The following is a 24,033-nucleotide window of genomic DNA, read 5'->3' on the forward strand; positions in this document are numbered from 1 at the left end:
AGAGCCATGTTGCGAGATCAGAAGGTAATAATGGCTGCGCTTTGAGGGAATAGTAGTTTGGGAAGGAGGGATGGGTCAGAGGAGGACCCTGATTTGTATCCTTCTTATTATATTGAGAGGGATGGTCCTTTTCCCTTGGGCCCTTCTCAGTCCTCGTATGGTCACTGGAAGACCTGAAGATGCCAACACCTATAGCTCCCATGGTGAGGAAGATTGGTCTCCAAGGGGTAACCAAGAAGGAGAAGAATGGGTAGAGATTCGGTCCTTCTCCCCTGACCAGGTTAAAGCCACAGAGAGATTGGCTGGCCCATTAAACCGGAGAACAGCATTGGCATGGCTGGCAAGGATAGCTGGCACTCTCGATCTCACTCTGGCGGATGTGACAGCAACTGCCACTCTCCTCTCAGACCTAGGATAGTGGCCAGAGGTACGGGTTCCCAGATGCTTTGGCCCATAGAGCCCCAATTTTAGATTAGTTGTTTCTGTCTGTAGTTTTTCTTGTCTTAAGTTTTCCTTTCTTCCTAAGTCGCTCTTCCACACACACTCTTCCTCTCTTTTGCTGCTTCTTCTCTCTTCCCCGCACTGACTCTTGCTTCCCCCAGCCCCCCACCAACCATGGTGTTTTTTTCTTTTGTGTGTATTTGTTTTGAAAGTTAAGGGTTAAAGCCACAACTGGTTTTACTTTACTGAAAGTATTTTACTGTCCCTGAAGATATGGTTGCCAAGCAACAGAAATGTTTGCTTTGCTAATGATTCTAATTATTGAAAACAATTTTGAGAAAAACTGTAAATTAACAAAAGAAGGATCAGGCCCAGAACCATTTGTTTTATGGCCACAAGAGGATTTGTGGTTGCACATGAAGCAACCCTGTTTAAAGCAATAGCCCTCTCAGATAATACTCTAAAGGAAGGCAAGGGATAAAGGGGAGAGAGGAAAGAGAAAGGCCCTACAAAAGTTGGGGTAGAGCTCCTCATCTCTGGCAGGTGGAAATTTGGAGACAGCTCCCAAGGTACAAGCCAAAGGAAGACATAAATGAATTGTCCACCCTGGAACTTTTGTTAACACTGGCTGAGCACGAAGGGAAGACCCCAAGTGTGCCTCCCGCTGCTGCCCTTAGGAAGGCTGGGCACCCTCTAGATCTCCCGATTTGGACACTGATGGGTGGGGGAGGTTCACAGTTTATGTTGAGGGGCATTCAGAGGGGGCATTCAGAATTGTTACAGGTGCCACTTATTCCTTGATGAGTACCCAGAATGAAACCCTGTTTGAATCTCCAACTGGAGTTAAAACCTTACCGGGTATTAATGAGGTACAGAGTGTTGTTCCCTTTTGCAGGGACATCCTGTATTGGGGAGGAGGAGAAATAAAAGGGCAATTTGGCTTAATGGATTTGGGAGGAGAAGGGATCCTGGGATTGATGTCTTGAGAGAATTAAGAGTGTTAGTTGATTTTGCTAACAGGGTCCTATGGGAAATGCCTCCTGGCCCATCCTGGGAACCAGTGGAGATTTCAGCAAGCTACTGGCTAGCAGCCCTTAAGGCTTCTGAAGAACTGGAGTGGCCAACGTAGCCTCCCAGAAGTTCTGGCAATTGCAGAAAAATATTGGGAGGCCTGGGCCAAGAATAAAATAGAATGTGATAAAATTGAGGCAGAAATCCTAATTACAGGCCCCGATTCCCCAAGTCCAGAGCAGGATAGGTATCCAAAGGAGGCAGAAGCCAGGCGGAAAGAAATAACTGATGGGCTTTTAAGACAAGGGGGTTTAATGAAATAATCAAGCCCCAATCATGCTGACCTCTAGCCGGTCCTTAAAAGTGATGGCAGGACTTGGAGGCTGGTAGTGGATTTTTGCCATCTTAATCAGGTGACCCAGCTGATGGCCCCCATAGTGGCTAAGTATCAGGAAGTACTGGCCTCCATTATAGGAGGGGCCCAGTGGCTTTCAGTTTTGGATTTGGCCTTTTTTTTCTTTTTCCTTTTAGCTATCTCTTTACATTGGGACAGCTATTATAAATTTGCTTTTACCTTTCAAGGGAAGCAGTTGTGTTTTGCCAGGGTCCCCATGGCCTGAAACAATGCCCCTCTTATTTGTCATGCCTGTGTAGTTAAGATGTCAGATGAGATGCCTGAAAGAGACAGTGTGATTTCTTATGTGAATAATATCCTGGTTTGCACTCAGACCAGGGAAGAGAATTTGGAAGTATTGGATAGGGTGTTACAAAAGATTCAGGAAATTGTATTTAAAGTAAGCCCAAAGAAAGCCCAGTTGTACTCCCAACAAGTAAATTACTTTAGAGTGAATTTGGAGCAGAAGGGGCATTCCCCTGGTCAACAGAGAGTGGAGCAGATTCTTAAACTTCCAGCTCTTACAGACATAAGAGCTCTTAGATCCTTTTTTGGAAATGGTTAATTTCTTCCAAGATTTTATTGAGGGATTCTCAGAGAAAGCAGCCCTGCTGCATGACTTGTTAAAGGAGGGAACAGGGTGAAACAGCGGTTTGTGCTGTGGCTGGCAATTAAGAAAGGGGGGGTGAGAGTTGTGCTGAGTCAGAGTCATGGAGCAGGGCATGGCCCTTTGTCTTATGCCTCCAAAATATTAAGTGAAGTCAAGAGGGGATTCACCCCCTGTGAAAAGGAGATTTTGGCACTAGTATGGGCTTTGCAGCGGGAATATCTGGTGGGGCTGTCTCCTGTGTTACTGAAAACTGTCTACTCTCCAGTGAAATATGTGCTCACTGTGAAGATTAATAAAATGTATGTGTCTAGCCCCAGCAAGCCCTAAGCAAATTAGGGTTGATGAATTTGCTGAGCCCCAAGGTGTGCTAAAAGCCTAGTTAAAAGTTTAAGAGCCCCCTCCTGGGGAAAAAGAAACTCAGGCCCAGATGGGTCTCAGTAAAAGTTAGTAAGTTCAGCTTAAATGTTTAGTGATACGTCCCCTATATAGGAAGGGGAAAAGTTTGTTTTGCTTTGTGTTTTAGATTATTAACTGCTTTTGCTGGTTTTGGATTGCAGACCTGCTCCTTTGGTGGCGTGAATCTGGAATTTGTTGTGTTCAAGGCAGGGGATGACCATGGAGTGTAAAGTGAACAATGCAAAAGAAATGAATGTCAATTTGAGGACCCAGGAAGCAGAGAACAATGCTGCCAACATCTTTTTGACATGTTTCACCACCATTGGGACAAAATGAATGCTCACATCTACCTCCCTCCTCCAGACTTTTCAAGAGCAAATTTCATGTGAGTTGAGGGAAGACACAACAATAACACAGGAATCTGGGAGTACAGATGGGTAACAAACAAATTCAAATTCTTTCCTCCCCTGTGAAAGCCAGTGCATTCACTTGTGGACTGGCATCCCTAAGCAGGCAGCTCCAGGAGAAAAGACAATTCATTTTAGGCTGAAACACTCCCTTTTATTCCCAAACACTGGACAAGAAGATCTGGGGAGGCAAAACTGCAGATAGTGATAACAAGATGGGAATGGGAGGTTATTTTACCCTGTACTTTGGAGGTCCCAGGTCCTCAGGAAATTTATAACAGAGACAAAAAACAGTTACTTATCTCTTGTAACTGTTGTTCTTTGAGATGTTGCTCATGTCCTTTCCAATTAGATGTGCACATGCCACGTGCACGGCAGCCGGAAAGATTTTCCCTTATTAGTAGCCATTGAGTCAATCTAGGCGCCACCTGGAGTTGCACCTTCATGGCACGGAATATAGGGCACTGTTGACCCACTGCCACCTCAGTTCCTTCTTGCCAGTTTACTCTGACAGAGGGGTAGGTGGGTGGGTATTGGAATAGACATGAGCAACACATCTCGAAAAACAACAGTTACGAAAGGTAGGTAACCGTTTTTTGTTCTTCGAGTGATTGCTAATGTCAATTCCAATTAGGTGATTACCACACTGACATTTTGGAGGCGGGGTCAGAGCTCAAAGGTTTGTTGATGGTAGCACCGGTCTGGCAAAGGCTGTGTCATTTCTAGCCTGCTGAGTGATGGCCAAATGCGAGGTAAAAGTGTGGATTGAGGACCACGTCGCAGCTCTGCAGATTTCCTGGGTTGAAACCTGGGCCAGGAACTCTGCAGACCATGCCTGTGCTCTTGTAGAGTGCGCTGTAAGCAGAGGGGCAGGTATCTGCGCCAGATTGTAGCATGCCCGGATACAGACGTGATCCATGACGAAATTCTTTGGGAGGAGACTGTAAGACCTTTCATTCTGTCTGCTACTGTGACAAACAGCTGAATAGACTTCCAAAATGGTTTCGTCCGCTCAATATAGAAAACTAACGCCCGGCCAACATCCAATGACTTAAGTTTTTGCTCCCTGCTGCTTGCATGTGGCTTGGAGAAGAAAACTGGAAGAAAGATATCCTGGTTAACATGAAACTGGGAGACAACTTTAGGAAGAAAGGCTGGATGCGGTCTAAGCTGAACCTTGTCCTTATAGAACACAGTGTAAGGAGGCTCAGATGTTCGAACCTTGAGCTCAGACACCTTCCTGGCTACCAGGAATGCCACCTTATATGAGAGGTACAGCAGAGAACATGTTGCAAGTGGTTCAAAAGGTGGCCCCATTAGCTTGGAAAAGACCAGGTTAAGGTCCCAAGCGGGGATTGGCTGTCATATGTAAGGATATAGTCTGTCAAGACCTTTAAGAAAATGGCCTACTATCAGGTTGGCAAAGACTGACCAGCCCTCCAGGCCTGGATGGCAGGTGGAAATGGCAGCCAAGTGTACCTTTACTGAAGACATAGAAAGCTTTTGCAGCTTTAGGTGGAGGAGGCAGTCCAATATCATAGGTATGGATGAAAGTCTTGGAGACGGGAGATATTGCGAAGACCAAATTGTGAATCTTTTCCATTTTGCCAGATAGGTAGCCCGAGTGGAGGGTTTTTTACTGCCAAGGAGGACTTCCCTGACTGGATCCGAACAGGCGAGCTCCATCAGGTCCAGCCATAGAGCTTCCACACCGTGAGGTTACGAGATTCGTGCTGGAGGCGGCGGTGATCCTGGGTTATCAGATCCAGGAGCAGCGGTAAGGTGATTGGGTTTTCCATGGACATATCCAGGAGAGACATGTACCAGTGCTTGCGGAGCTATCATTATCACCGAGGCCTTGTCCCTTCGAACCTTGAGCAGGACCTTGTGAACGAGGGGTATGGGTGGAAATGCATACAAGAGGTGTCCCTCCCAGGGAAGAAGGAGCACGTCCATGATGGAGCCCTGGCTGTGATTTGGAAAGAAGCAGAACTGCAGGCACTTCCTGTTGTGTCGCGTGGTGAACAAGTCTATCTGGGGAAATCCCCAATGCTGGACGATGGTATTTGCGATATCTGGGCGGATAGACCACTTGTGGCTGTGAAACGACCTGTTGAGATAGTCCACCCACTCGTTCTGGACTCTGGGAAGGTACAACGCCTCCAGGTGTATTGAGTGAGCTATGCAAAAGTCCCACAGTTTGAGGGCTTCCTGGCACAGGGGAGAGGAGTGTGCACATCCCTGTCTGTTTGTATAAAACATCACTGTTGTATTGTCCACCATGGCCGATTCATTTGGAAGGGAAATGTGTGCTTGGAATGTCTGGCACACTAGACCGACTGCTCTCAGCTCTCTGACATTGATGTGAAGTGAGAGCTTCGCTTGGGACCAGAGGCCCTGAGTCCTGAGGTCTCCCAGGTGCACTCTCCAACCCATCGCTAACATGTCCATCACCAGCAAAAGGTGAAGAGGACACCTGCAAACACCGCTTGAGGGTCGAGCCACCATAGGAAGGATGTGAGAACCGGTCAAGCTAGAGTGACAATTTTGTCTAGACAGTCCCAAATAGGCCAATACCCTGAAGCCAGCCATTCCTGAAGAGGTCAGAGTCTCAGTCTGGCATGCTGTACTACATAGGTAACAAGCAGCCATGTGGGCCAGAAGCTTTAGGCAATTCCTTGCTGTGGTGGTAGGGAACTGCCTAAGACTCTGTATGATGCCCTCTTGCCTATGTAGAATCCAATACCGCCCCTATGAACTCTATCCGCTGAACGGGGGATAGGGTTGACTTCTGTATGTTCAGTAGAAGGCCCAGGTCATCGAAAGTAGCCCTTATGAAGCTCACTTGCACCTCCACTTGCGCCCTGGAGCAGCCCTTGATTAGTCAATCGACGAGGTACAGAAACACCTGCAACTGATGCTTGCACAAGAATGCAGCCATGACTGCCATGCACTTGTTAAACACTCGAGGAGTCACTGATGGGCCGAATGGAAGGACTGTCAAGTGATAATGATTGTGGTTCACCACGAACCTGAGGTACCTTCTGTGGGATGGCATTATTGAAATATGAAAGTAAGTCTCCTTCAAGTTGAGGGTGGCATACCAGTCCCCCAGATCCAAAGGAAGGGATAATGGAGGCCAAAGAGGCCATGCAGAACTTCAGTTTCTTTATGAACTTTTTGAGGTCTCACAAGTCTAGGATGGGCCTGAGGCTGCCTTTGGCTTTCGGTATTAGGAACCATTGGGAATAGAACCCATTGCCCTTCAGCTCTTGAGGAACCTCTTCCACTGCCCCCACCATTAGGAGCATGTGCACCTCCTGCATGAGGAGATGCTTGTGAAAAGGGTCCCTGAAGAGGGTCAAGGAGAGGGGGCGGGAGGAGAACTGGAGGGAGTATCCCCTTTCTACCATGTGGAGTGCCGAGCAATCGGATGTAATTCGGGGCCATGCAGGGTAGAAAAGGGACAGTCAGCACAGGGATGGATCCAGAGTCTGGACTGGTGTGTCACCCCTGGGCACACCTTTAAAAGTTCTGCTTCTGGCCTGAGGACTGTTTCACCTGCCCAGAGACCTGGGTTGATGAGAGGGGAGGCCCCTTTCTATTGTTCCTGTTACACCTCTTAGAAAAATCCTTCCTGTTCTGTGGGTGGTAGAAACTGGGGTTGAGGCTTAAAGTGCCTCCATTGTGTAGCTGGAGTATGCAGGCCAATGGACTTGAGGGTAACCCTTGAAGCCTTGAGTCTATGAAGCCATGAGACAGTTTTCTCTGAAAAGAGGGCTGAGCCTTCAAAGGGAAGGTCCTGTATGGTCTGCTAGACCTCATATGGGAGCCCTGATACTTGCTGCCAGGAGCTGCTCCTCATTGCTACCCCAGAGACCATGGTGCAGGTGGCCAAATCAGCCACATCGAGGGCTGCCTGGAGTGAAGCACTGGCAATTAGCTTACCCTCCTCCACCAAGGAAGAGAACTCTGTCCTGGAGTCCTTGGCAGAAGCTCTATGAACTTCGCCATACCTCCGCATGAGTTGTAGTTGTACTTGCTGAGGACAGCCTTGTGGTTAGAAATTCGGAGCTGGAGCCCCTCGGTGGAATAAATTTTCCTCCCAAAGAGGTTCAGCTTCTTAGCCTCCCGGTTTTTAGGGGATGGGCTCTGGTACCCTTTGCGCTCCTGCTCATTTTCCGCCACTACCACTAGGGAGTCCAGCGGCGGATACGTATAAAAATGCACAAACCCCTTAGAGGGAACGAAGTACTTTAAATCAGTCCTCTTTGCCGTCAGTGGTAAGGAGGCGGGGGTCTGCCACAGTGTCATAGTGGTGTCCTGAATAGTATTTATAAGTTGCAGGGCAATACGGGAGGGCCCAGCGGGGGCAAGTATGTCCACTATCAGATCCGATGTTTCAGCAACCTCCTCAACCTGGATCCCCAGGTTCTGCACCACTCTTCTCAGCAGCTGCTGGAGCACCTTGCTGTCCTCCAGGGCAGGGCTGTCGAAGTTCCTGCGACTGCCTCATCAGGCGAGGATGAGAACACGGCCCTAGCGGGGAGTGGGTCCTGCTCTCTGCCCTTGGCACCAGTGCCTGGTCTTCTGGTGTGACCATTGCCAGTGCGGCCGGTGCAGTTGGTGCCGGTGCAGTCGGTGCCAGTGCAGTGTGGTGCGATCTGTCCTGACCCGGGTGAGGTGCCAGAGGCACATTTGATGTCAAGGCCACCGACGCCGACCTCTGCAAATGGGACTCTTGGTTTTGGCCCTGACTCTGATGGAACGCCCAGGGATCCAGAAAGGCCACTGGGCTGGAGCCTGCCATTGTCCAGGCCACAGTGCTGGATAGAACTGTTGCCTGTGTCTGCTGGACCTGGACCACCCGCTTCACCTCAACTATAGGATTCCGACTCTGACTGGGAGGACTCACTGTAGGATGACCACAGAGGGGCAGTGCCCACTGGTGCCGGGGAGCGGTGCCGGGAACTTGGGGACCGGTGTGGCTCTCCTATCCATCCGCTGGTGGAAGGTACTGGTAACCGGTGCCAAGGGAATGGTGATCAGCATGATACCATTTCCAGCTTGCCCCTTGATGGCATCGAGGGTTTCACAGGCACCTGTGAGATGGAGCTCGGTGTCCTGTTGCACCTAGGAGGGGAAGACGGCACCATGAAGGCTATGAGGTCCCTGGCAGCCTTGAACATCTCTGGCATGGAAGGCAACTGCAGGTGGTCGCAACCTTCCTGGAAAGGGGAGTGCTGGGGGCCCAGACTCAATTGGTCCCATGGTGGGGCAGGAGTTGACGGAACCCTAGACAGCCATGCCAAGCTTACGTGGCCCAACATGGGTCTCACAACGGTGGACTCCTCCTGCGCCAGTCTGGGCGTGGGTAAGCAACCCCTTTTGAGTCTCCTCTTCTTGTAGGGAACCAGGGATTGTGAACAGTGCCACCCACTGCCCTGCACAGGGCCCCTATGTGGGAAATTTTGCTGGTGCCGACTCATGCTGCAATGATGCTGGAGCACTGCACAGTGATGTAGAGGTGCTCGGCATCGGCTCAGCTGACCCTGGGTCCAAGTGGGGATGGAGGGCAGCTTCCATCAGAAGGATTTTGAGGCGCTGGTCAAGCTCCTTCTGAGTCCTAGGGCGAAATCCTGGTGGGCTTCCCCCAAACACTTCAAGGAGGAAGTGTGGTCACTTCTGGGCACAGACGTGCCACAGGCTGCACAGGGTTTAAACCCCGGGGACCAAGGCATGCCCCGGTAAGGGGGGAGAAGGGGAGGATGGGGAGTACCCCCAGACAAACTTCTAGAGAGAGATAACTAACTAACAACTACTAAGACTAACTATATCAAACTAACTATTTACAGGAAAAATCTGCTAAGAGACAGAGAAGGCTTGCTGAAGCTAGAGATAACAAGCATTCCAGCTAACCATCACAGGGCCCCATGCCATGAAGGCATGACTCCAGGGGGTACCTGGATCGACCCAAATGGTGCTGCTAAGGGATCTTTCCAGCTGCTGTGCATGTGGTACGCTCACACCTATTTGGAATTGACATGAGCAATCACTCGAAGAAGAAAGGATGTTTGGATATTGAAGCTAAATGGTGCCGTGATAAAATGGATATTAATTTGAAGCCCAATATGACAGGAAAATGGCTCCTTCAGGGACCCCATGGAGTAAAAGGTATAGAAATGTGAATTCTGGAATTACCTGTAATTAATTTGATCAGAGCATATGTGGTTCAAAGCAATGTAAAGAAACAATTGGTGATTAAACCAACCCACACCCTGAATAAGGTTATTGTGAACCTCATTTTAGCAAATATCTCAACAATAGAACCCCATTTTGGAAAGTTTGTCCAGCCATTATATGAGGGCTGGAAAAATTGGATTAATCTTCATGATGTCCCCAGACCATGCAAGGAATGAGTAAAAAGGGACATACTGGAAGCATTTGGCACAGGGGTAGGGGTTCTTAATAGTATAAAGGAGGAAGAGGTTGTGAATAAAATGAATTCAGTGGGGCAACACCTAAAGGATTTAGTAACATCTCTGAGGGTATCCTTTGATCAGCTAAACTCCATACAGAATAGGGTGGCGCAGTTATTAGAGGAATGGGAGCAATCCCAAGAAAAAGATCATCTCCGCCTCTTGCAGGCTGTTGGTACCCTCCAGAGTAATGTTTCCTTAGCCCTGGCATGCATGCAAATGGAGATGTGAATTAGTGATGCGGTAAAGGACATGGTTTGAGACGGTATGTGAGGGATACTCCCATTGGAAATTAGGAGCATTATTAGGAAAAATTCCATCCAGATTGAGAGGGATTTACAATCCTATTGGAAAATGGTAAATTTTGCATATGATAAAAGATCTTGAGCGATTATTGTTTTACTAGTGTCAGAAGCAGAGATAAAGTGAGTCTTAATGCTAATCAGATAGTGATAGAGCCCTTGGATCATAGGGTATGGGTACAGAAGAGGCCCAAGGGTTGAAGAAAGTACAATTGGGAGTCTGCTTAGAAGAACCTGGCATTGCATATGAATTCACCACAAATACCTAGCAGCCACAGAATATATGTTTAGAAGTAATAGAGGGAAAATGTCATTATGCTGTTAATCCATTTGTAAATGAATCTGTGATTATGTATATGGGTGATAATTGTATATGTCTTAGAAGTTAGTGCCCAGTTCTTATCATTAAATATGTGCATCATGTATCTCATGGTCCCCATGAGAATAGATGATTTTGCCATGTTCTAGTTATTGAAGGATATGATTTTAAATTTCAAGTGCCTGAGTTGAAATACAGCCAATTAAAAATGAAATACACGTATTCAAATGTAATAACTGCACCCATTGGAATGAACTGCTTTTACAGATATTGCTTCAACATCCCCTTTTGAGGAATTATTTACATGCTGCTAAACAAGAGGCATGTATGGTCTTGGTTATGGTCACGGTCCATCATTCTACCCATGAAATTAAACATGTAAACAGGGTTAGCAAAAACTCAGAACACAAATGGTGGGAGACATTGTTGGGATGGTCCCCCACGGCAACAGGGATTTTTAATCTGGCTTTACCAATTGTGGTGATTTTGGTGTTTCAAATGGTGTTGGTTGTTTTGTTCCTGGTGCTGACATGCTGGATTCAAAGGAAGATAAATTCAAAGCCCATGCTTTTGCAAACCCTGGGTATCCCCCGAGGGAACCTACACGGGGTCTGGTCTATAATGAGGCAGAATCAGGGGTGAAAATTGAGAGTGCCAGCAGGAAGATTATTGCTCAGTCTCGGTCAAGAGTTTTGAGCCTATGCTGGGCCTCTTTAGTAACCGATTGAACTCATTGTGTATGTGTGTGCAGATCTTCATATTAAAGATATACAACCTGCAAAGAGGGGAGTGTTACCCAAGAATTTGTCATTCTTGCATGTACCCCAGATGGGACAGTACTGCAGTGAGCAATTCTGTATATTCATCTACTACCAGCTGAAAACCAAACATCACATAGCTAGAAAAATCTTAGGCCCTGAGAGGCAAGGCCACACAGCTGCATGTTTGCAGCTTTGCTATCACAATGGGAGGATGGGACAGAAAGTTAACAGATTATAAGTATGGAAGAGAGTCAGTGAATAGCAACATTGGTTTTAAGTGTCTTGACACATTGTTGTTATGACTACAAATGATAAGAGATAATGAGTAGCTGTGCTGAAATTAGGAAAATAGGTGACCTACTAGGAGTCACTGTAGGTTATGTGCTTTGTTTGAAGTTAGCTATAAAAGATTAGGTGAAAGTACTCCTTTGTGCCAATTATTTATCAGATGGATGAGCTGTGCCCACAATGATTTATTCCTGACATTCCCTGGAGAGAAACAGTAAAGTTACCTCTGTTTTGGGTTCTGAAAATCCTGGGTAACAAAACCAGACAATCACTACACTATGAAATAAACTCAAACAGGAAAATAATAAAAGAGAAAAACACCCTACCACCAGTGGGTCAACACTTTTCACTAAGTGATCATTCTACATATGACCTCTCAGTCCTCATCCTCCATGGAAACCTGCATAACACCTTCAAAAGGCAAGCCTGGAAACTTAAATTCATAAGTCTGCTGGACACTAAAAACCATGGACTTAACAGAGACACTGGTTTTATGGCCCATTACAACAATTTGCAACACATCCTGATGCCTACTAACCCTCCCTTGTCCTACAAGTGCAGAGATTCTAATTGCCCATTTCATTTTAAGTGGTCTCCTACAACTTGTCTGAACCCTTATACTTAACAATCTGTCCCACCTTGTATTTAGCTTGGAAACTCTAGTTTCATTCTCCAGACCTGAAGAAGAGTTGTGTGAAGCTTGTCCCTTCCAATAACAGAAGTGGAAGATATTTCTTCACCCACCTTGTCTCTTTTGTACACGGTAGAAAAGTACAGATATTTAGATATACATGATATATGTGATCATTACATTTGAGTTGAAACAAAAATGGATGTTGAAGTCTAACACAATAATCCTGATGCTGAATAGGAAGTACAGCAGAACCTCAGAGTTACAAACTCCTTGGGAATGAGGTTGCTCATAACTCTGAAATGTTCATAACTCTGAATAAAACGTTATAGTTGTACTTTCAATAGTTTACAGCTTTGAACATTAATTTAATACAGCTTTGAAACTTTACTATGCAGAAGAAAATTCTGCTTTTAACCCTCTTAATTTAAATGAAACAAGCACAGAAACAGTTTCCTTGCCTTGTCAAAAAAATTTTAAATTTTCCCTTTATTTTTTTTTAGTAATTCCTGTTTAACACAGTACTGTACTGTATTTGATTTTTTTTTTTCAGTGTCTCTGCTTCTGTTTGATTGCATACTTCCGGTTCCAAATTAGGTGTGTGGTTGACCGGTCAGTTCCTAACTCTGGTGTTCGTAACTCTGAGGTTCTACTGTAGAAATCAAAACTGAAACCTGATATATTGAGACTCAAACTTATTCTCTTTTCCACCATTTTAACCATCTCAGTTTTCCTCTCTGAATATGTAAAGCCTTTCGGACACCTTTACATTCTCTCAGTGCTCCAAAATTATCAAAAGGACAAATTAAATGTAAAGGTATAAAGTAGTAACTCCCCATTCTGATGTATTTATTGACATAACATTATCGTTTATAATAGTTCATACGTATTAAACATATTCAGAACAGCTACGTTTGAATATTCCATCATCCCACTACAGTGTGTGTCTGTGTGTGTACACACACACACACACACACATAGACACACTCATACATATTATTACTTTATATTATTATAACATGCTGAATAAAACTCTAAATAAACTTATCATTTATTTGGTGTAATCATAGTACTTTTTCACAACTATACACTAGTTTCATGCTCCTCTCCATGCAAAATTAACTGGCACAGGACATCTCCTCTCCCGTTACATCTAATAACTCTAAAAAGATTTATCACAATCCCCACCAAACGAAAGGCAATACTAACAAATATCAAAGCAGATGGCAAAGACTCTAATACTACACAATACTCCACAAAAATGGCATGACAACAAAACAAAAGAACAAACATGACAGTGAAAGGGAAAAAAGAAAAACAACTTTTCTGTGCAAATGGACCAATTTTTCTCCCTTTTTTACCTGGAATTTAAACTATTAATTTTATTTTAGCCCCAGGAGCACATATGCAGGAAATCATATAAGCCAATCCAACAGAATCCTCATTGTTAATAACTTTATAATTGAAGGTAACATCACCAAGTACTATCATGCGACCATAAGACCAAACATTCCTTTGTGCCTGAATATTTTTTTCTTGTGCTACCAAATAGTAAAGTGACAAAGCAAGCAGGAATTTTTGGTTTTGTTTTTCTTTTCTGCACCTTAAGAAATACTACATTGTCTCTAAAAACTCCCTGTCTTTTTATTAAACGCACTGTTTTAATGAGTGACACAGAGCAAACGAAGACCAAATGAGAAGTTTAAAATGCAGGCTCCACAATCTCAGTACCTTCTCGCTATGGCTATGCTCTTCATTTAGAGTTGTGCTACTACACGTATCTACCCCAGAGTCTTTAACTTGAGGCTCAGACCATTCCAAGTCCTCTTCCAAAGAGTGGCCACCAAAGCACACCATTTTCTTGTGTCTCTCAGATAAGGTGTTAGAATCCGACAAAACTGCCTGCTCACTAGTTTTTCTTTTTCCCCTTTGACTGTCCCCTATAAGTGTGGGATAAAAAAAAAGGGATACAAAAAAGAAAACGTGCAAAGGTGTAAATAAAACAAAGGAAAAGTGAAATGATAAAGTAAACTGAATGGTAAGGCTCCACATGTCTCACCAAAGACATTGGGGATGCCTCACTGCTATGCCAAGACGTATGGTCCACCCAGTTGTAATCCATGTCTCCTGTGAGAATCAGACAGACAAGATAGTGCAAGTAAAGGAAAAGCGAAAGAAAGGACAGACACAGATATAATAAACTTTTAAAAAATTGTGGTTATCCTGCCTGATTCATAACCTTTGTCTGTAACACTGGCTACAATGGTTTCAAGAGAAAGCTGAGACTCTAAAACAATGGAACACATGGAATGTGGAAAACTGCACGTTTGTGTGTGTGTGTGTGTGTGTATATACATATTCAATATATGTAACATATAAAGACAGATTCAATACCATTAACAGTTCTTTGAAATTCTTATGAAAATACCTACAAATATCACAAAAAGATGCGACAACTTAATGTGTACACATTTGAAACTTTCTGGACGCTGACGACAGTAAGTGTAACTTGCATCAGCTTTGTCAATATTGACCTAATAATGGGTTTGTCTGGTTGGAAAGACCTTCTTGCCTTTTTCAGATCAAAATAATGATTTTTCTCTAATAGCTATAACAAAACATCTAAACAGTGCAATTCTATATCTCACTTTATTGTAATAAGCTTCAGAATGTTGAAACACCTGTCAAGAGATTATAAATCATTAAGAAAAATAAAAGGTACAAAATACTCAGAATTGATTGATATTAATTTTGCATAAAATTCATAGAAAAATTTAACATTCATGAATTAATGCAGGCAAAATTATTGCTATTGTATTGTTATCTCAAAACATGGAATCAATGGACTGTATTTTGATACATAACAAACTTTTAAAATATTTTCATACAATATAAATGTAATTTTTATACCAGAAAGTTGACTTCTTAGATAAACTGAGAGATACTCATACTTTTGAACAGTTGTTCCAAAGGATTAATGCTATTGTCAATAAAAATGAGTGATAATACATGACTATGTGCTATATAAATATTTTCCCATTTATCTAGGTTCTGTAAATTGTAGAATATACCTAAGTCTTTTGGCCTTATAACATTTTCCTTGTACTTTAGAACCATAAATGTCATGTTACTATATGTGAAAATTTTTATTTTATCTTTATTTTCTTATTCAAGACCAACTCCTGCCTCCTGCATCTAACTGCAAGTGTAGGGTCCAATAGGCAACAGAACCCATGTGGTTCTGTAATCCATGGTACAGGCCCCTGAGACACCTCGCCTGTATCTGCCTTGTACTTCAAACCATTGCTCTGTGGGGGGGTCAATGTGTGCTATTGAAACAGCTCAGAGAAGTTTGGGATAGTTCACATCAGGTGACAGGGTAGAGTATGACTAGTGAGTCTGATATCACTCTGATCCACTGACCAAAACATATTGCATATGGGATGCACAGATACAGATCCCACAGAACTAACTACCCTACACAAAGCTTATTCATGGTTTTGCAGGGTGATCGGGTTTAACTCTCAGTGGGGCTATTAGCTGAGCTTACAAAGCCCTTTCACTTTACTCAGTGGCATTTCTCTATCTGTAACATGATAACTTTTGAACAATGCATCCTATCAATTCCAAAATTTCAGAGAATGATGTAGGCATCAATGGTCAAAACTCTATTGATTTTAGTGAAATCAGAAAACCGAAAATGGGAGACAAATGGAGCCCCAGACATCTCTTTAGAGCAGCAAAAGCCTCTAGCACCACTGCAATTGTCTATGGATCACAGAACTGGTAGATAGTATCCATTCTGCCTTTCAACAAAACAATTCCACTGTTCATCTCCGCTTATCCTTCCAATAGTATAACATATTGGCATGTTGAAAGACTTCTCTCCGAGACAGAAGGAAGAATAATGGTGGAAGAAAAGGAAAAGAAGAGCATAGGGGCCCCACAGCCCATGGAATGTGCGGGGAAAATGGGGGAGCCTGATATAAAGGGGGGAGAATAGGGGATGCTGCAACAGATGGAGGGAGAAAAGGGAGCACACAGAATCCCAGGTAGGGGAGAAGAATGGAGGGTCCTGATATGGGGGATATAGGATTGTAAGTAGCCCCTGTGACGGGGTGGAGAGTGGGGTACCCTGGTATGCAGTGGAATTGTTTGTGGGGGAGGGGGAACAGAACCCCTGGTGAGGGGATTGGAGGATACTGGTATGGGGAAAAGGGTGGAATGGGGGCCATGGAAGAAAAGGGGAGGAGGGCACATACCACTCCTGGCATTGGGGGGCAATGGGAGATGCTGGTATGGCAGAAGGAAGGAATGGGGAAGACAGAGTTCTTGTCACGGAGGGGAATAGAGGACATGGGGAGAAATGGAAAAGGAGGTACATACAATGCAGCTGCTTTAGGGAAAGAATGGGAGAACTTGTTATGGGAGTTGGAGAGGGATACACAAAGAATCTGGAAGATAAAAGATTATGGGGACTGGTAGAGAGACCTTGAAAAGGAGGGGATCAGAAGCTGGCACACAGGAAGCTCATATAGTGGAATGGAGGAATGCAAGGAGCATCTTGCATGTGCAACAAGCTCAGCCCACACAAGCTATGAAATGTGTGACTCCCTAATATACAATAAGCACTGCATGAAAAACAGAAAGCTTGAAATGTATGTACACTCTTCAGTATCAATCCCTTAGCCCTGCAAACGTCTTCAAATTAAAATAAACCTCTTTATGTATACATAAAAATGGCACTGAAATAAGCCTTAACAAAGGCTTGGTTTTAAGATCCCAATGGGACAAAATTCAGGGGGAAAATATGAAAATCTTTCCTTAACTCCGTCTATACATTATATAGTCCATATAGTGTATAAGATCCCCCATTATTCTGAGGTTCTCTGAAAAAAAGTCTTAATCAGTTCTTCTTGTATTTCTGGTCATATTTAAGATACTCAATGATTCCCAATCATATCTGCTCAGATTACAAATAAGAAAGACTGGGGGGAGTTGGGGGGTGGGAAATTCGGATATAACTGACAACCTTACAGACTTAACTGGAATTTGAAAGTCCAGCTAAGCTCTGTTTAACATGTACATTGTGGAGATACTAATGTTGGACCCATGGTTAAAGTCAGAGTTAAACTGCCCTTAGAGCAACAGGACTACTAAATATGTGAGTGGCAATACTACAACAAAAAAACCCTTCGAAAACAGACTCCAACGGGGAACTGCTGAATTGGAATTAATTTGCAAACTGGTCACCATTAAATTAGGCTTGAATAAAGACTGGGAGTGGATGGATCATTACACAAAGTAAAACTATTTCCCCATGCTTATTTTTTCCCCTACTGTTATTCACACCTTCTTGTCAACTGTTGAAATGGGCCATCCTGATTATCACTACAAAAGGTTTTTTTTTCTCCTGCTGATAATAGCTCACCTTAACTGATCACTCTCATTATAGTGGGTATGGCAACACCCATTTTTTCATGTTCTCTGTGTATATATGTATATATATATCTTCCTACTGTATTTTCCACTGCATGCATCCAACGAAGTGGGTTTTAGCCCACGAAAGCATATGCGCAAATAAATTTGTTAGTCTCTTCGGTGCCACAAGTACTCCTCATATTTTTTGCTGATACAGACGAACACAGCTACCACTCTGAAATCTCATGAAAGTATCTAGAAGTTTACATATTCTAAATATTTATTATTTAAAGGTCTGAACCTGCTGTCATTCAAATCAATAGGAGTTTTGCTTGATTTCACTGAAAACAGGATTAGACCCTACTATGAAAGGACTTCTTCAAAGCCATGGTCATCTATCATAGGAAGAATAGTAAAAGACCACTATGGCTCCAGCAACAGCTCTTTAATGACCTGAAAATCAAAAAGAAGCCACCAAAAAGTGGAAACATGGACAAATTGCTATGGAGTACAAAATAGCAGGTCAAGCACATAGGAATAAAATCAGAAAGGCAAAGGCATAAAATGAGTTACACTTAGCAAGGCACACAAAAGACAATAAGAAGAGTTTCTTTTAACAGAGAAAGATGTAGACGTAGGTCCTCTACTTGGTGAGGAAGGAGAGCTAATAACTGATTACATCAATAAAGCTGGGGTGTTTAATGTCTATTTTGCTTCAGTCTTCACTAAAAAGGTCAATGGTGACCAGATACTCAACACAATTATTGTTAACAACAAGAGGGAAGGAATGCAAGCCAAAATAGTGAAAGAACAGGTTAAAGAAGATTTAGATAAGTTAGATGTATTCAAGTCAGTGGGACCCAATGAAATTCATCCTAGGGTACTTAACGAACTAGTTGAAGCATTACCACAACCTTTATCAACTATCTTTGAGAATTCCTGGAGGATGGGTGACGTCCCAAAAGATTGGAGAAGAGCAAACATAGTACCTGTCTTTATAAAGGGGAACAAAGACAACTTGGGGAATCATAGACCAGTCAGCCTGACTTCAATACCTGGAAAGATACTGGAACAAATTATTAAGCAATTTGTAGAGAATCTGGAGGATAATAGGATTATAAGGAATAACCAACATGGATTTGTCAAGAACAGTCATGCCAAATGAACCTAATTTCCTTCTTTGACAGGGTTACTAGTCTAGTGGACGGGGGGAAGCAGTAGACGTGATATACCTTGATTTTAGTAAGATTTTCAACTCAGTTCCCAGTGACATTCTTATAAACAAACTAGGGAAATGTGGTCTAGATTAAATTACGATAAGGTGGGTACACAACTGGTTGAAAGATCATATTCAAAGAATAGTTTTCAATGGTTCGCTGACAAACTGGGAGGATGTATCTAGTGAGGTCCCGCAGGGGTCAGTTCTGGGTCCAGTACTGTTCAATATTTTAATTAATGACTTGAATAATGGAGTGGAGAGTATGCTTATAAAATCTGCAGATGACACCAAGCTGGGGGAGGAGGGGAATTGCAAGCACCTTGGAGAGCAGGATTAGAATTCAAAATGACCTTGACAAATTGGAGAATTGGTCTGAATTCAACAAGATGAAATTCAATAAAGATAAATGCAAAGCATTTCACTTAGGAAGGAAAAATCAAATGTACAACTACAAAATGGGGAAAAACTGGTGAGATTATAGTACTGCTGAAACAATGCGACACAGCTGCGAAAAAGGCTAATGTCATTTTGGGGTATCTTAACAGGGGTGTTGTATATAAGACCCAGGAGGCAACAGTCCTCCTCCATTTGGCACTAGTGAGGTCTCAGCTGAAGTACTGTGTCCAATTCTGGGTGCCACATTTTAGGAAAGATGTACACAAATTGGAGTGAGTCCAGAGGAGAGCAATAAAAATGATAAAAGGTTTAGAAAATCTGATTTAAGAGGAAAGGGTAAATAAACTGAACACACTAAGTCATGAGAAAAGAAGACTCAGCAGGTGACCTGATAACAGTCTTCAAATATTGCGATACAGCATGGCCAGAAGGCAGCAGGAGAGTGATATAGGAGAGAGATGTAAGTCCCAGGATGAGGACAAGCCTTATTCCCTGTAGAGGGAAGAAAGGTTTCTATAGATTAATTAAAAGCACCTGAAGCCAGTCACCTGATAAAACCCCCCTGCTTCAATCAGCCAGGGGAAGGAGTTGGAGCAGAAGCAGAGAGCAGTTTGGAGAAGTGCCATGGCTGGCTAGGAGACCAAGACCCTAGGTAAAGAGACACCCGGCTTGCGCAGAGAGAGGGCAGGAAGCCCCACAAGCTGAAGAGCAGGAGAGGGAAGTAGCCCAGGGGAAGGAAGCACTAGTTCAAGTGGTTTGCCACCATCCCTAGGGCCCCTGGGCTGGGACCCGGAGTAGAGGGCGGGCCGGGGTCCCTCCCTCTCCACTACCCTTCTCTGGGTTACTAGTGGGACAGTAGATACCCTAGTTCAGGGGCAGGAAACTGCGCCCTGAATCCCCTCTTCCCTCCCCCCCCAAAAAAAAAGAGAAAGTGCAGGACCCATCATAATCATGCCAGCAATTTGCCACAATATGTAAAAAGTTGTTATAAAGAGGACGGTGATTAATTGTTCTCCGTGTCCACTGATGGTAAGACAAGAAGTAATGGGCTTAATCTGCAGCCAGGTTAGATATTAGAAAAAACTTTCCAACTATAAGGGTAGTTAAGATCTGGAATAACCTTCTAAGAAAGATAGTGTAATCCCCATCATTGGAGGTTTTTAAAAATAGGATGGACAAACACCTGTCAGAGGTGGTCTAGGTCTACCTGGTCCTGCCATAGCACAGAAGGCTGGATTTGATAACCTCTTGAGCTCCCTTCCAGCCTTACATTTCTATGATTCTATGTTCACGTAAAGTAGTTAAGTTTTAAATTACCTAAAATGTTTCCTTTTAATTTATTACCGTTAAATACGATATTTCCAATATTTCTGGTATTCCTACAAATGGGAATACAGCTAAAACTGTAAATATTTTAATGGGAAAAAGGAATTTTCATAAGAGCATCCACTGTATTATACATAAATTATTTCCTGAGTAGCCACATACGGTGGAATTTTCTAAAGCATTACATTTGCACCCTCCTGATGAGGCTTCAATGGGAGCAGAGTTATGCCATCAGTGACCAGTGGAGAATTTCACCCATACCATATAAATATATATTTAGGGCTCTCTAGAAATTAATTTTTATTTTCCTTAATAAATGGCGAGACTCCCTTGTAGCGATATGATCTATCTTGTAAATCCCTGTTTAGACACAGGTCAAAAGAGAATTTCTATATGAAAGGGAAATGTATTCCATGATTCTCAATTCCATGACTTAAGACTCTTTAGTACATGAACTAAAGGCATAATAAAGTATAATTTTCAAAACAATTATTATTTGTGTCATCTATATAACTGCTGTGCCCCATATCTAGATTCTGGTCAAATTTTTCTAATTTAGTTGCTTACATTTAGACACCTCAATGCGGATGTAAGCATTCAAATAAAACTGGCCTTGTTTTCAAAGGCTCTAAGCACCTGTAGTTCCAAAGGGCTCCAAAGGGAGCTGCAGCTACTCAGCACCTCAGAAAACCAGTCCACTTTCATTTAGATGCCTAAACATAGATTTAGGTATGGTATCTAACATTAAACACTGAGGTTTGATACTTTTGGCCAAAGTGTGGTTTTAAAATTCTAGGCACCGAATCCTGGCTTTGGTTTATGAATACGCCCCAAAAGATGCAGCCTGAAGAAGAACCAAGAGGCAGAGCTGTTGGGTCTTCTTCCTAGCTCCACCAAAACCAACAGTTTACACACGCACACAAACTTTTGAATGTAAGACCCCTGTGGAGTGTTCTAGAGCAGAGTGTCATCCTCATGCTTTTATAAGTATACCTCTGACTTCTCACAGCTCAAAAAATCCCCCCTGCACTTTGAATACTCATACTCATACTAAAGGTATCATTTGTGGTGATTATACAGGCAATCCTGAAGTAGCCAGAACACAAACACAAAATAATACAAGATAATACTGCTTTTACAGCCTATATTTGCCCATTTTCAGGGTAAAACCAAAACAACTCAGGATGTTTAGCTATATGACCTTTTGTACTTGTAAAAAGAATTTTATTTCCTTTTAAACTTGAAAGAACTTTTTACAGTCAACTTTTGAACACCTGAAACCAGAAGTTATTATTGACGGAGCCTCAACTACTTGTGTATATATAGCTTTGAAGACTCCACAATTATCATGAAAAGCACTCAAGTGTAGTAGGCCTAAAAAACACCAAACTTAAATCCTGTATAGAAGGATTAAGAACAGCTACAAAAATGGCAAAAGAGAAAATCAAAGATTTTACTCAAATGTTTTAGTATAATCAGAAAAACCTGGTGCTCATTTATGATATCTTATTTGAACATGCATACTTTATTTTTATTTTAGAAGACCGGATTTTGTAAGATGTAAGCACAGATATGCCTAAATTGGCACTGATTTCTACCACGTGTACTTCCACTAAAATCAGTGAGATTACATTGGGTGTAAAATCAGCAAAGAATATGGTTCAGTCTTCCCAGAGTTGAGCAGGGTTTTATCCATTAGTCTCCCAGTAAAGTCAATGGAAATCACAGCTGAAACTACACATTTCAAAATTTATTTCTATATACCCCGTTAAGAAAATATTTTTATTTTTTCATTGCAGCAAGCAACAATTCCAGGAAAGCCAAAGATTGTTCTGTCCATTACATATGCTCTGTTCCTTCATGCTCTCCTTTCATTTAAAATATAAAGCTCTAAATTAGGTTCTGAAAAAATTATCATAGAAATTGACCTTTTCCATGAAAAAGACCATTTAGGTCATCCATATTTTGCCCTTACCAGTGCAATATGATGCATCCAAACAAATACCCTAAACACTATGCAAGTTAATGAAATAGAGCACAATTATTATTTATTAAAACATATAAACCAATAATATCCCCTGGGAGACTACACAGCGATCAGGTGGTCATTAATGCATCCCCAGAATACCAGACATGGCAGGTACTGCCAGAACAGCATGACACCAACCTCAATCCCACCTCACTGGCATGACCTTGCACACACAGTACATGTGAGGCCATGCTGCACAGAGGACGCCATTTTGCAGAGCGTGCCCCTCCCCCCCCCCGCTGCCATGATGTCGCACACACACCACGTATGTGAGATCAGGACAGTGGGGGCAAAGCAGAGTGCTCTGATACCAGACAAAACCATGTCTGGTACTGTGTACAAGGAAAAATCTTACCAAAACAGGACTGTATGGCTTACAAGTGGACAAATGGCCTGCCCACGAAGAGAATAATTGCCCATTGTCATGGGAGACATTTATTGCCTTGTACATCAGTAGTATTTTGAGATGCAATGAATAACTTCAACGAAATGACTAAGCATTAAACATTAAAATCTTGAGTGGGTTTATAATGTGTGAATCTTGAAATTAAGAATAATGCATGAAAATATATAATTCTTTGCTTCCTACAGATAAAACTTGTATATCGCAAATCTTTGTATATTAAGACAAAATATGTTCAATTGTCAATTCTGACTAGTGGAGAGCACCATTACTGGTCTTTGCTCAGAAACTTCTCTATCCTAACAGCAGGCTCTTTATTACTGAGAATACTGTAAGTGCATTTCATGGCTAAGTATAGTACCCAGCAGAAATGAGTCAGGTAAAAGTGTCAGGCTATCAGATACATTATATGCTTCTTTACCAACTATTTGTTATGTAAAAATGTATAGCAAGCTTTCCATACTAATTCCCAAAATCAACCAGTATATTATCAAGGACAATACAATGTTAGTTAGTATCATTATCGTAATATTCAAACTGTAACTAAATAAGTTCAGGGTTAGGAATGGGGGAGGAGGTTAATCATCTCATTGATATGCAAGTTCAGTTCCTAATAATGCCAGTAGAAGAAGAGCAGAAGAAACTTGGCATGGACAAATCAGTTTGGAAAAAATAAGCAAACCTATGAATTATCCTATGTTCTTTTCAGTGGAAACCAAACCAAATAGTTTTGGAGGTTATAAATTGTTTCCGTGTATTTTTCCCCATGTTATATTTTTCCACTCTGAGTTTTGGCCAGAACTGGAGTTGCTAGAATAGCAAAAAAAAATTTTTTACAACATTTCCACCCCAACAGGAAGCTAAAAGTAGTGAAAGTCTCAAAAGAAAGTGCTCTGGTCATGTGGTTCAGATCGGCTTCCAATTTTTTTTGTTTTAAAGTTTGATTGTACAATGTTTGCCACTGGAATAGCCTCCTAGGAGATGCATCTCATTTTCACAATGTTCTTATCCAAACCACACTCCAATCTTTTTCTGGTTTGCCCATTAACAGTCTGTACCATTGAGAAAAAAAAATATTTCACTTGGTGAAAAAACTCTTGTTTAGTTTCCTCTCACAGAATGCTATACATTTTAATGGTCTTCTATAAGAGCAGATTTGTATCAAAATGACCTTTCAACAGTGAGGTATTATAATTATTA

The 24,033-nt window shown here is 42.6% G+C and overlaps 1 protein-coding gene across 26 annotated transcripts in view; it reads right to left on the minus strand.

Moving 5' to 3' along the window:
• The window catches only part of RIMS2 (regulating synaptic membrane exocytosis 2), a 737,938-nt gene that overhangs the window by 324,606 nt on the left and 389,299 nt on the right, over positions 1-24,033 (minus strand). For 14 of the 26 annotated variants that reach the window (XM_074943992.1, XM_074943971.1, XM_074943993.1 and 11 more), the window contains one exon: positions 14,099-14,166. In XM_074943992.1, the coding sequence (XP_074800093.1) occupies positions 14,099-14,166 (68 nt within the window). Of the gene's footprint in view, positions 1-13,770; positions 13,980-14,098; positions 14,167-24,033 lie in introns of all 26 variants that reach the window. The other 12 variants (XM_074943965.1, XM_074943967.1, XM_074943973.1 and 9 more) reach the window with 1 other exon arrangement.

The sequence above is a fragment of the Natator depressus genome, chromosome 2 (assembly GCF_965152275.1).
Source record: "Natator depressus isolate rNatDep1 chromosome 2, rNatDep2.hap1, whole genome shotgun sequence".
NCBI classification, from domain to species: domain Eukaryota; kingdom Metazoa; phylum Chordata; order Testudines; family Cheloniidae; genus Natator; species Natator depressus.